Source organism: Eutrema salsugineum, unplaced genomic scaffold (assembly GCF_000478725.1).
Source record: "Eutrema salsugineum unplaced genomic scaffold, Eutsalg1_0 scaffold_3, whole genome shotgun sequence".
Taxonomy (NCBI): domain Eukaryota; kingdom Viridiplantae; phylum Streptophyta; class Magnoliopsida; order Brassicales; family Brassicaceae; genus Eutrema; species Eutrema salsugineum.
The window spans coordinates 3,472,591-3,486,951 of record NW_006256756.1 but is presented as its reverse complement, the minus strand read 5'-3'; the positions used below and the strand labels follow the sequence as shown (position 1 = coordinate 3,486,951).

Sequence of the window (14,361 nt, the reverse complement as noted above, 5' to 3'; positions counted from 1 at the left end):
ATTAAATCCAAATTCATGTTTTTATATTACCTTATTAATCTTACCTTATTAATCAACCTCTAGAATAAATCATATTTTGGGTACTGGAATCCATAACAATAAAATTAATACAATCATGAGTTCCTTTGTTTAAAGAATTATCTCGACATGAAAACATAAATATATACATATATTTTTATTTGAAAAGAGAATATGCTTGAAGGGTATATCTATATTAGAATGTCAGGCAAAAAAAGTATTTCTTTCAAAAGAGTTCATAATTATGACTATTTATTTTCAAAACATCTGCATTTACTACTTGCATGTGGTTGAGATTTGATGTAAAACAACTTGGTGTTTCGCGCAAGTTTTTGATTAGATGAAGAAAAGTATTTGGGTGATATCATCTTTATTAGAATACGCGGTCGATTAAGTTTTGAAATAACTTAAAAGTAATGATTGTGCACTATATAAATTATACTATTTATTTTATGGTCTCGATATGTTCGCGTCGTATATCACTTGCGTGTATTTTTAGTAAACTAGAATCAGAAATATTTCATTCTTTCATATTATATGATACTATTCAATAAAAAAAAAATAGTTATTTGGAATCTGAATTTAGTTACTTTTCTAATTCTATGTTTGAAATTATCTAGCTATTGAGTAAAAAATGAATTATATGATATATATACTAATTATTTGCTAAATAAAAACCATAATAGTGATATTTTCTACAAAAATCGGTTCATTTAATTTTCAAAACTATGATTGCTTTTTTATCCAATATCAATTTGATAGAGAGTATACTTACATTAATATCTTTTTATGGATCCCAGATTTTATATTTTTTAGTCATAAAGGCCCAATTATTTATCCAAGAAAGTCTAATATGGTTGAATTTATTTTTCCATTGTATCTTATTCAATACTCGGAATAAATATATATAATAAGTGTTCAATAATATAATACAGGTTCGTATAGATCATTAGTGAAATAAATAAAATACGTTAGAGCTAAATATAAGTTTTTTAATTTTTTATTTATTGATAAAAGTCAATATTAAAACAGGTATACATGTTTTTATTAGATACGAAGATATACATGTTTGTGATTATCTAGAAAAAAAATCGTAGTTAGCTATTGTTTTATGAAATTAATAAACTTAATTGTTACTGATAATTGATAGCAAATCCTACGATTATATAATATTTGCATCCACTAAATAAAACCGACAATGCAAACGTTTTCTAATGAATCGTCGCCGTTAGGCGTCCCAATCTCAAAAAACCGTTACTCCTTGTTTATATATATTCTATGACATCGGCTGCAGAGAAAAAAAAACATACTTATTTTATGATATTTATTTCTCTCTAATATCTTGGAGAAAAATGGCAACTTATGATTTGGTTCATGAGATGAATGGATGGAGAGATGATTGGAAGATTGTGGTTAAAATTTTGAAGATGTGGGATATGCTTGATCCCCAAGGCTTACCAGGACTTGGTTTTCTTATGGCAGACGAAAATGTAAGTTCATTACCAATTTGTCTTTATGATAATAAAATTATATCGTTTTAGGGATCTTTTTCTTATTGGCATTGTTTATTTTTGTAACTTATGGATGCAGAGTCCATGCTAAAGTTCACAACCAGATGCTCGAATATTTCGAGCGAGGTTGTCCGGAAGATCGATGGGTTATGTTGTCTGGATTTCATCTCAGCCGATTTAACAGGAACCACAATGAGAAGATAGCAAGACACGATTGCGTGATTGTTCCGACCGACAACACAAGAGTTTGGGTTTCACGAGTCATACCTTTATCTAATAAGACATTTGTCAATTGTGTACAATTTTCTATGGTTATCAGTAATTCTTACGCTTATGACTATCCAATCGGTGAGTATAAATATATACTTTTTATCGGTTTTATTTTTTTAAAAGACCATAGTTTATTGATGTGAGTATTTATACAGATTTGATTGGTGTACTTGACGTTGTAAGAGATCTCATACATGTTGTGCAGACGGATGGAAAAACTGTAAAGACACTCCGGTTTTGTCTTAAAGACAACGAGTAAGCCCATTAGTTTTTTTTTGTTGTCAAAGGTTATCATAGTTTAGTATTATAATAATTGTATTGTATAATTCGAAGGGACAATACATTGGAGTGTATCGCACATGGCTCATAAGCATCTGAGATAAAAGAAAAATGCATAGGATTCGATGGTCCACTTGATGTGTGCGTCTTAACTGATTGGTGTGTTACGAGAACTGGAGGTATATAATAAAATTTGGCATAAATCTAAAATAATTTGAATTTATATGTGCCATCATGCGAACTGATTGTCCTTTTTTTTAGAAGAACTAACTATCCAAGATCACGGAGCTGAGGGTCTTTCGCGTTTCATGACTGCTCCTGCAATGGATGAAGTTTCTGATTTTTGGGCACGGTTAGTTAATTACTAAGACATAGATCAACATTGTTTATTACCCTTGATACGGATTTTTGATGGTAGAACATTTTTACATATTTTCTTAACTGTTAATTTCAGGGCTTGGATGAAGATACAGAACGAAGTCCATGGAAACAATTATTTGTTTTAGATATGTATTAGCTATAACTTATGTTTTCATTATTATCTTCCCTTTTGTTTTTATTTTTGATTTGTAGTTTACCTATGTTCTGTTAAACAATAACATTAAATATTTGAAAGTTATTTAGAATCTATGATTATTAATTGTTTATTTATTTAAATTTTAAGTTTATTTTTTCAGAAATAATTGATCTTTTAACCACTATGAAAGATAAATTAACATTCAACAGGAATTTTGCTTAATTAAATTTTTAATCTTCTGAAAATAAAACTCACGATAGTAAGCCAACCTACTTAAAAGGTATTGTAAATATTGACTATGTAAGCTTATTTTTTTAATGGAAATTACTCATTCTGAATATATAGACAGTGTTCAAATAAACTAATTTTAGTTGTATTTTGAGAGTCTAAAACAGTGAAATTTTGGAATACTAACATTATTTTAAATAGGATACCTTCTATTTTTATATATTGAATCAAAAATTATATTATTTGCTTATTCCTATGAATCTAAAATGTTAATATTCTAAAATATTGGTTATAGATTAACATAAAATCATATATTTTTTCTTATAAATTTAATCTAACAATCTCTTTCGAGAGCGATAATCATCACACAATGGTGAATTATGATTTTGTTCGTGAACTTGACTCACAAAGATCCGATTGGAGAATTGTGGTGAAAATTCTGAAAAAGTGGATGGTGGATTACTCGGATGATAATCGAAGCTTAAATTTCATACTGGTCGATGAAAGAGTAAATTTCAATTACATATTATGATCTTTATGATGTTTACTGTTGGTTGTGTATTATTGTGTGAACATACACTACTCTGTTTTTAATGTTTGGTTGTTATTGCATAAATTTTTAGGGTTGTAGAATAGAAGCTCGGGTAAACAATCAGATGATGGATCATTTCAATTAGAGTTGTGAAGAAGAACAATGGGTTATGTTGTATGGATTCCTTTTGAACTCTTACAACTGGACTAATATCCAAAGTATTACGAAACATGATTACGTTATTACTCTAACGAAAAGAACAACGCTTTCACCGGCTCTACCATTAACAAATAATTCATTTCATAATTTTGTTTCTTTCCTTTCGATTTATGAATTCCCAAGTGCTCATTATTATCTAATAGGTAAGAATTGTTTAGGTATCTTCGCATAATGTAAATTTGGTAGTCTGAACTCATGTATTTATTTTGATCAATTACAATCGCAGATTTGATTGGAGTAGTCAAAGATGCTAGATACTTTACTATTACATACCTGGATGGAACGAATTCAGCATCAATCCGATTTCAAATTATAGACGACGAGTAAGTAAACCTTAAATTATATATTTGAAGTCTATTAACTATTACTAAACGAAATTGTTTGTCAAAATACAGGGAATTTATGCTTGAATGTGTTGCACATGGTGAATTGGTAACGGAAATAAGAGATAAATGTTGAGAGTACGAGGGTCCTTTGCTATATGTGTTTTAACCGATTGGTGTGTAGCAGTTAACGGTGGTATGCGTTCTCATGATATAGTATTATGTTATTTATAAAATCATATTATATAATATAACCAGAATCTAATATATATATTTTTAGATTGTGTCTGTTAAAGATCATGATGATGATGGTGTGTCCCGTTCATCACTGATTCTCCAATTGCCGAAGTTTCAAGCTTACGCAATAAGTAAGTATGTTTCTCGATACTGTCTAAATTGACTTAGAATAAAAAATAATAACAATATATATATATATATATATATTCGTTTTTTTGCCATTGAAATTTCAGGATTAATATAAGATTAGATGGGTTGGATACAGATGATGTCTAATGGATTGGGCTGAGTATACTGATTCAAAATTCAGAGTCCAAATGCATTCTTTTGTGTTAGAAATACTACTAGGTGTTTTTTTCTTATTTACAAATTTGTTTCGAAGTTATTAATAAACAATTATTTACTCTTAACCGAGTTTAAACTACTGCCTAAAAATATAATATATATTCATATGAAAAACGTAATATTGGAAATTATTTATATGATATCGTGATTGGATAATTTATATAAGTTTATGAGCTTATCAATGAAAAATTATAGAAACTTATGAAAACAACAACAAATATATCTTTACAAAACAAAAACGATTTTGCACCAGATTAAATTTCCAATACACAATAAAAAAATACTAAACATCCTTACAAAAAATAATATAGATTAAAAGAGATTGCAATATAGTTTGATTGTAGAATATAGTTCATGCTAAACAATGATTTTCATAAAACGGTATGTAACATCCCTTGTATTCATCCTCTATGTGGTTGAAGTCATCTGTATAATCCAACCTGATTCGAATGAAGAACGCTAGTAGTTTCAAAAAAGGGAAGTTTCGTTATCAGAAATCAAATATAAAATAAGAACTTATTGATAATATATTTTCTTACATGAATCGGGCATTTTTCGACTTCGGACATGGGAGGATCAAACTTGATTTCTCCGAATTCACCGCTAGAGTAAATGTGTATCCCATCTGTAACAAAAATGAAATGCATTTTGATAGTAAACAACATTATATTGTGTAAACAACATTATATTGTAAATTGTGTAAACAACATTATATTGTAAAATTATCATTATCAACTGACACATTAAAAACTTACCTCCATAAGGTACCACTTCCCAAAACCTCAAAACATAGAATACTACTTTCCCTCTAGGAATATTTAGCCAAAGTGCTTCAAAATCAATAGCATCTTTGCCAAATATCACGCATTTGATGCCGACACATCTATGAACATAAACAAATGGTCACTCAAGAACTTTAACTAATATTCCCTAATACAAAAATTTGAGTTCGTGTATTTAAAAAAAAAAATTTAACTTGACATGTTTACTTACTCAAAAATTCTAAGAGTAAACTTGATGCATTTCTGTGAATCAACATGGAATCTTCCATATTTCGCCCCGGCATGCTCGCTTAATTTACGAACTTTGATAATTCCACCGATCAAGTCAACTACAAAATTAAATTTTATCATTATGGTTAGATATAAATACAGTACTAAATAAATTTAAAACAACTCAATCGAATTGTACACGAAATATACCAATCCTTGAACGTGTAGATGGAGCATTGAATATTTCACTGACCGATATGAATGAATATGGATGATCTTTGACAACTGATGATGTTTCTTGGATGCGAGTATGTTCGTTGAAACACAATTGATATTTGTTGAAGATTGCAACTGATGAATGTATATAATATATGACGCCAAACTTACGAATAAAATACCAATTCCCTTTGGAAATTCGGTCACTGTACTGATCCACTAAAATTCGGGGCATTGTTGCTACAATTCTATCACCATTTGACCAAAATATATAAACAAGTTAGATAACCTTTTCGTTAAATCTTTATGGTATTGGAATTATGTACTTATATGTTCGTCTGCCAAGAAAAGCATCTTCTCTGATGCATTGGAACCGATGTATTCGAAGATAATTTTAATAACCTGAACGCATATGCAAAAACTCTCTGAAGTTAAATCCAGTTCACAGATACGTTCGCATGGAGACATTTTTCAGTTGATCAGAAACGAGAAGACGGTTGTATATTGTGAAGTTTTGAGTTTAAAAATTATTTTCTCTGTTTAATAATTTTTTTGTATCATTTCGTCATTTTATAGACGATAACAAACAAGTGTATCATTAAGGCACCAGTTAATTCCACCTTCAAAAATACTAATCATTGTATGATGGCTATTAATAATTAGGTTCACTATTTAACGATCATATAAAATTAAATATTATTTATAACAATGCATTTAATTAACACGTATCAAATATTTTTTTTAAAATGACACATATCACTAAGTTTATAAATATTTTAAATGTGATATGTCGTTTAAAAGCATATCAAAAACAAATTTATTTTAGCAAGTTATAGCAAAATTTGTAAAGGGTATAGTCTTTAACAATTTTAAATTCAACTCCAAGTATTTCGATAAGGGTCCAAAATTTTAATAAAATAATTTTAACCAGTTAATATAATAGAAACCCTGAATCGGTTTGATAAAAACAGTTAATTATGTTGCACTCGAATTATATACACAATATGGGCCCAATATTACTGTGGTAAAAATAACTTTCGGCACTTCATTTACTTCCATTAGTAACATATAAACCGCAATAACCAATAAAATCTCTACAATCTTCATCACAAGTTGCAACTTTTCAAATATTGAAAATTTATAAATTATGAAAATATGTCAAAGGCATCGATTCACCGAACTCTCTCCCTTAAATATCTACAGCTGTTTAACTGTTGACTAGACGTTATATATATCCTCATTTATATGCATGCAAATATTCTTCCTCTATAAAAACTAACAATAAAGCAATCTTTATCCGCAACCCTTTCTTTTTCTTTTTAAAAACTTTTTCAATGGCTGCGTATCACTTTGTTGATGAGTTGCATGGATGGAGACGAGATTGGAAAATCCATGTAAAAGTTTTGAAAAGATGAAACAAATCTGATCGACAAGGCTTACCAGGCATGAACTTCATTTTAGTCGACGAAAATGTAAGTATTATCAAATATAAACATATAAGTCTGTTACTTATATTTATTTTTTGCTTGATCTCTCTTCGAATGTCACTGTATATAGGGTTACAGAATCAATGCTTCATGTGGTGACCTCTCCCTCCCATATTTTAGTCGTGTTGGGCCTGAAGGACAATGGCTTGAATTATCTAGATTCGGCTTGATACCATCGGAGTGAAAGAACGAGGGAATGACCACAAGACACAATTATCAGATCATTCTCACTACCGCGACAAAAGTATCATCTCTACGACCATTGACAGTGGCTCCCTTCATGAAATTTATCCCTTTAAGGGAGATCTACAGAGTTCCTTATGATCAGTTATACCCTGTTGGTAAGATTATCTTTTAATATTCCTTTTAAAGTATTCGTTTTTATAATTATATATATATATATATATATAAAATTATGTGAACTTCATTTATGATATTTATTTAATATAATAACTAAGAAATTTATCATGATTGACTTTTAGATCTAATTGGTGTGATGGAAGATGTTAGCGACATCGTAACCGAGGATAATCCTGATGGAGATACTGTTCAGAAAATAACTTTCACCATTAGAGATCTCGAGTAAGCAATATTTTCTTTCATGATCACTATGTCTTGGTAATAAAGTTTGTAACTTTTATTATTTATATTGAAGGGATTTTAAATTAAAATGTATCGCACACGGAGAATTTTCTGCTGACATCAAAGAAAGAAGCAAAAGATTCACTGGTCCTCTTGCAGTTTGTGTTTTGAACGATTGGAGCCTAAAGAAAAAAGAAGGTATGGGTCATCAAGCATATGCTATTATTATATTCATTAATTTCATAAATGTTTTATTTTGCATGTATAGTTCTTACTGATCGTTTTATGTTTATAGATAAAATAACTATCCATTCTCACGAAGCGATTGGTTTTTCCCGTCTCCTCTTTGCTCCTGATACTGATGATGTCCTGATTTTCAAGAGAAAGTAAGTAATCTGACAATGATATTGAGAATAATTTATATATACAATAACCTTTAAATATGTATGTGTCTCTTAAAGCTTTCGAAACAAGTTTAACATAACGGATACGGAAGTTGGAACAAGCACAAAAAGGGACCCCTGAACAAGATTGTTTGATTATGATGGAGTTTTAGTTTTGATCTATTAAGATTGCATGCAACAAGACTTAATGGAGTTATGTCCTCATAGTATTGTTTTATAAGCTACATTTCTTTTTTCTCATGCTAAACCTTTCTATATTATGTTATGTTTGATCTTTCTATTTTATTTGGTATTTCTTTTATTATATTTTTTTTGCATTTGGTTATCGTTTAAAATATATCCATTTATAAATGTAGACGATTGTTAAATAACGTTAATACATGGTCTATATGAATCAGTTTAGAATAATAAATAATCCAATATATTTTTGTGATCTATGGATATATAATATTTTAGTTTTAACTATTGAGAATGACGAATGTTATGTATATTTCAGAAAAAACTCCCTAAATCTGGTAAAAGTAAAAATTAAAAATATCTCAAATAAAGAATTTGATATGATCAAATTGTAACAAAATTTGTATAGTAATTATGTCTGCACGCCGCGGGCAGTTACCTAGTTTAATGTATTTTTGGAGTAGCCACTTGATAGATTGTTTTTTTTTCGAAAATATTTTATTAATAAGAAACAGTACAAGTTGTGACGGTGGATCATACAGTTTTTGTTTTTTTCTTAAAGTGGTTTTTTTATTTTTCTGGTTAAAAACATTTTTATCAATTTCCAAGAGTAATTACAAAGACATTAGTTGGACTCTCTCTCTCTGTTGTCTAAAAATATTTCACAGCTAGAGAGTGTTTCCAATGTTTATATCTTTTGTTTTTCTGTTTGATCGGAGAATAAGTTCCGGCAAGACCAGATTTATGTGTTATACTTCTTTCCGTTTATCTGATTTAGTACTTCCGACTTGTTTGGTTTTCATCTCCGACTCTGTTCGGATCTTGTTTGTTTTTTCCTTTTAGTTTTAATCTTTTGCATGCTTTAAAACGCCTTTTGACGTGATCGGAAGTTGTCAATACCCGGCTGTGAGAGTGGTTCTCAGTCTTCATCAGATTTCTTTGTTCTTCCTTCCATGTGAGAGTCAATCTCTGCCGTCCTGTTGGGATAATTATCAAAATCAAAAGGTGAAGTTTCTCCATGGTGGTTGTTTCAAAGTTTTATAGATTGATTTGGGTTGGAGTACAGTGAATCAGAAATCTTCATCGAGTTTGATGGTTTTCTGAGGATTAATCTAATCCAGTCTTCTATTAGTTTAAAGGCTCTGAGAAATGGAGATCTATTCGCTCTTCATCTTCCGGGTTTTATTGCAAAAGATCAGCAATATTCGAAGAAAAAGATTCGGCTTTGATCTTCGATGATTCATGTTTTTGGAGAGTTGACGTTATTGTGCCTGAGCTGCAGAATCTGACGGTGGTGGTGGCTTTTCCATCAACCTTATTGGTATTACACATGTTGCCACGTGTTACTCATGCGTTTCAATCTTATCTTTACTAGAAGAGACCCCGCGCTACGCCACGGGATTATAGACTATCAACTTTTAATTTCTTATATTATTTTATAATTTTTTTTGCTAATAATAACCTCATCCAACCATTGTTTTTTCGAGTTTTTTCATCGAAATCATTATTTAGTGTTAATTTTTTTAACTTTCTCAAATTACGAATTTTAGGTTTTGTTACACATACACACACACACACACACACATATATATATATATATATATCACTAATTCCATCTTTTTACTTATATATTCAATATTTTGTATATTTATTTGTTTTTGTATTATTTTTCTTTTCTCTTTGTCATTTTTTGCATATTTTTATAATTTGTTATCTTTTCAATTGTTTATTGAACGTTAATTTTGGTACTGTAGTTTTCTTCTTATTTTTTTATTCTTTAGATATTTAAAACATGCTTACACTATTATTTTTAATTTTGTCTCATTTTTTTTTATCTTTTTTGCATTGAGATTAAAATATTTTTATTAATTCGAAAATAAAGATTAAATCACACTTAAAATCTGAATTATTTTTTATACATAGGTTTAGAATGTTTTAATCTAAATTTAAATTTGATTTAACTTATGCTTATGATGTTTTAAATTTGATTTAAACTATGCTTATGATTTAATGTTTGTAACACAATTGAATTTAAATTAGATAGTTTATTTAGAAACTAATAGTTGGGACATATTTTAAGTTATGTTTTTAATCTTTTAGTTCAACTTTTGATTTTTTTTTTGTGATTTATTTTATATATTTTTTCCTTGATGATCTTAAGCTGGTAATCTTTTCAATCCATTGTTTTTTACTTTTTTTCCATTGAAATCTCTATCTAGTGATCATTTTTACTTTTTGCAATCTACTATTTTCATGTTTTGTTTTCACATTTTTTCAATTAGTTCTATCTATGTTTCCATGCCTCTATAAATTTTATACTTATTTTTTACCATATTTTTTTGTCATTTTTTTTCTTTATCTTTTCGATTATTTAATGAATATTTTTTGTGTGTTTTGGTTTTCTAGCTCTTATATTTTTTAACAAAATTTGTTCTTTAGTTTTTGGAAAATTTTAATTTTATTACTTGTTTTTATTTTTTAATTGCTTTGCAGTTTGTTATTTCAAAAATGCTGAGTATAACACACCGTGAAAAAAGACCAAATTAAAATCTAATATTATATTTTATTTATACATATAGGATATTTAAATTAAATTTGAGTTAAATTTTTATTATTTTATGATTTAATATTTTTAACAAAATAAAAATCAGATTAAATGGTTGATTCATTTATATTCAAAAAATAATTTATATATGTATTAAGAAGAGAAATAAATATTAATTTCTTATTAGCTCTCAAATGCTGAGTTGTCAATCATTAAAGAGTGTCCTTCATCTTTTATATATTAGATAGATTTCAAACAACGATAGCAAATATGCTTTCTTTCTTTTTTCCAGATATGCCTCTTTTCTCTTTTATAAACCCTAATGCGTAAAGACTTTTTTTTGTTATTGTTAATTCTCTGTGAAAGCAATAACAGGTGACGATGTCTAATTTCTCCATGGAAGAGTCACCGCAAGACAATGAGGAGAAGACATCTCTTCTGTCTCTATATTTTCTGTTGTTACTAGATGAGGTGGCTCTAAGCTGCTTGGCTAGAGTCTCGATATCGGAATATTGGACTACGCAGCCTTAACTCTCTTCTCCAAGAGATACCGTTCTCTCGTGCTTTCTCCAGAGTTGTACAAGACTCGATCCCTAATGGGTCGAAGGGAGAAGTGCCTCTACGTATGCTTTAAGTAATTGTGTGTAATGGTTTCTCCATTTTTTCTCCAGTTTTTTTTTATTTAAATTTTTTACATTAAAAGCTGAGAGCTAATGAATTAATCATACAATCTTTTAATTACAAGTACACTTGGGTTTAATATATAGGATTTTAACAACTATCAAATTCAGTGATATACATGAATGTGTTATAAACAAATGGACTTCTAGTAACCGGCCCATTAACCATCAGGTTAATGTCTCATGGCCCATTAGGGTTTCTGATACATTAGTTATGTAATGTATATATACACTGCTTATGGAAACAATAAGATAAGAGTTTTTCCCTTAATACGTTATCAGCACGAAGCTCAACTTCAAACGATCATATCTCTCAAAATACAAGGAGTTAGAAGGCGATCTACATATCATTTTGAAGCCCTGGAAGAGAAAAATCTAGTGGTGAAAACCGCTCCTCAATCCGACACCAGACGCGCCCTCAAGACCCAAAACAATCGGAGCTGTCCCACCTTAGCGGGTGATTCTTTCCAAGCGGTGGTTCCTCCATTGTAGCAGCTGTTCGTCCTCCCTTCTGGCCATCATTCTCAGGAGTTTCCAGTAGATATCTGTGGTCTTTAGCTCCCAGATCATAAGCCGGTCAGAAATCCATTTGGCGAAAAGGTATTATCTAAAACTATAGATCCTAATCAAAGTTTTGGTTTTTTTTTTGAAAACCCTAATATGGATCGGTTCTTTTCATGATTTTTCATCGTCTTTTTCGTTTTTAAAACCATAACCAAACCGATCCTCTTTCTTCTTGTCAAAACCCTAATTGGTTTTATTTTTTCTAATCGGCTTTATCATATAAAACCTAAACCCTAATGCTTTGTTCAAACCCTATACCGATCGGTCCTAGCATCATCTAAACCAAACACTAAAATTCCTTGCAACCGAAACCTAAATCTTTGCAAAACCCTAGATCTAAAATCGTTTTGGTTTGTCTATCGTTAAACCGAGATCGATCGGTTTAAATCTTAAACCGATCGGTTATTTATCTTAGATCCGATCCTTGAAAACCCTAAAACCGGTCCATGCAAGCTCCTAAATCCTAAACCAATCGACCCCTTAAACTCTAAACCAATCGATCCACCTAAACCGTTTATAAACCGATAAATTCTAATCCTAAATCGATAGGGTTTAAATTTAAACCGATCGGTTTTTCCTAATAAAAATTAAACCCTAGCAAATCCGTTTAGTTTAATCCCTTAACCGATTAATAACCTAATAACCGGTTTCCAAAATTAAATCTAATTTAACCGGTTTTGTTGTTTAATCGATCAATCCGATCGGTTTAAACTTAATCGGTTAATTTCAAATTAGTTTCCAAAATCAATCTAAAAAAAAAAAAAAAAATTAATTTCAAATTAGTTTATCTATTAGAGCTAAATTTGGAAACCCTAGTAAACCGGCTAGGTTATAAACCTTAAGGTTCGATTTTAGAGTTCCCTTATATAGCAAGTTTCCTAAAATAATAAGTTTCCTGAAATGAAAAGTTTTCCCAAGAATACCTTAAATCCCTTATTCCAATGATCATAGTCTCATACTATTGATTATTTAACATAAATTATTATATGTTTCAGATGTCAAACATTCAGAAGGTCGAATATGAGGCACTCACTGTCTCCGGAGATAACTACCTCAAATGGGCCCTTGACACCAAGATCTACCTCAACTCAAAAAGTCTGGGTGAATGCATCAAAGATCCCAACACCGCGACTCAAACAGAACGGTACTCGGCGATATTTATTATCCGCCATCACCTCGCTGAGTCTCTCAAGCAACAATACCTCACTCTTGAGGATCCACTCGAACTTTGGGTAGCACTGAAAAAGCGATATGACCATCAGAAAACGGTCATACTGCCCCAAGCCAAGTTCGACTGGAAGAACCTACGGTTCGAAGATTTCAAATCCGTCGAAGAATTCAATTCCGAACTCTTTCGGATAGTTGCACTCATAAAACTATGTGGCGAGGAGGTCACTGATAAGGATATGCTAGAGAAAACATTCTCTACTTTTGGCACTCCCAATGTTGTTCTCCAACAACAATACCGTGCCATGAATCATAGCACCTATGAGGATTTGATATCTTGCTTACTGCTTGCTGAGAAGAACAATCAGCTTCTGTTGAGGAACAGTGCCATGCGGCCTCCAGGATCAGCCCCATTGCCAGAAGGAACCAGAAAAGAGTCCAACTTCGTCCAACGTAACAGATCCTCAGATCGTGGACGTGGACGTGGAAATGGACATGGACTGCGCGGCAGAGGACGCGGTAGACCGAACCAAGATAACCGACCTAACCTCAGTTTTGGTCGGGGTAAGGGTCGTGGTATCAACAAACCGACCCAAAGAGGCAGTTCATCTAGACCAACTCCTTGCTCAAGATGCGAAATGACTAATCATTGGGTCAAGATCTGCCGTACTCCCAAATATCTTGCTGAGCTCTACCAGAAGTATGGGAAAGATAATCATGAGGCTAACCTGGTTCATCAAGTCAATGAAGATGACTCAAAGGATGATAAGATTGATGGCATGGATTATGAGCTCTCCGACCTCCTTGATTGATCTCAAAAATCTGAATTTGTTTTTCATTACTCCTTAAACTTTTATCTTTTGTTTTTTGGGATTTATTGTCTTTACTTTGGATTTTTAAGACCTTTTGCTTTTACATTTTAATTTATGGAGTAATGTTTTATTTACATCTCATTTTTGCATGTTATTGAATTATAATTCTTGTTTAATAAAGATATGCAAGACAATATGGATATCATTGTGGATAGTGGATCGAGCCACACCATTCTAAAAGACAAGAATTACTTCA

The 14,361-nt window shown here is 30.6% G+C and overlaps 1 protein-coding gene across 1 annotated transcript; it reads left to right on the top strand.

Annotated features, from left to right (window-relative positions):
* The first annotated feature begins 13,121 nt into the window (after positions 1 to 13,121).
* LOC112085254 lies at positions 13,122 to 14,105 on the top strand. Its single transcript, XM_024154448.1, has one exon. It carries the CDS (start codon positions 13,122 to 13,124, stop codon positions 14,103 to 14,105), a length of 984 nt encoding a protein of 327 aa, XP_024010216.1.
* The last annotated feature ends 256 nt before the right edge of the window (positions 14,106 to 14,361 follow it).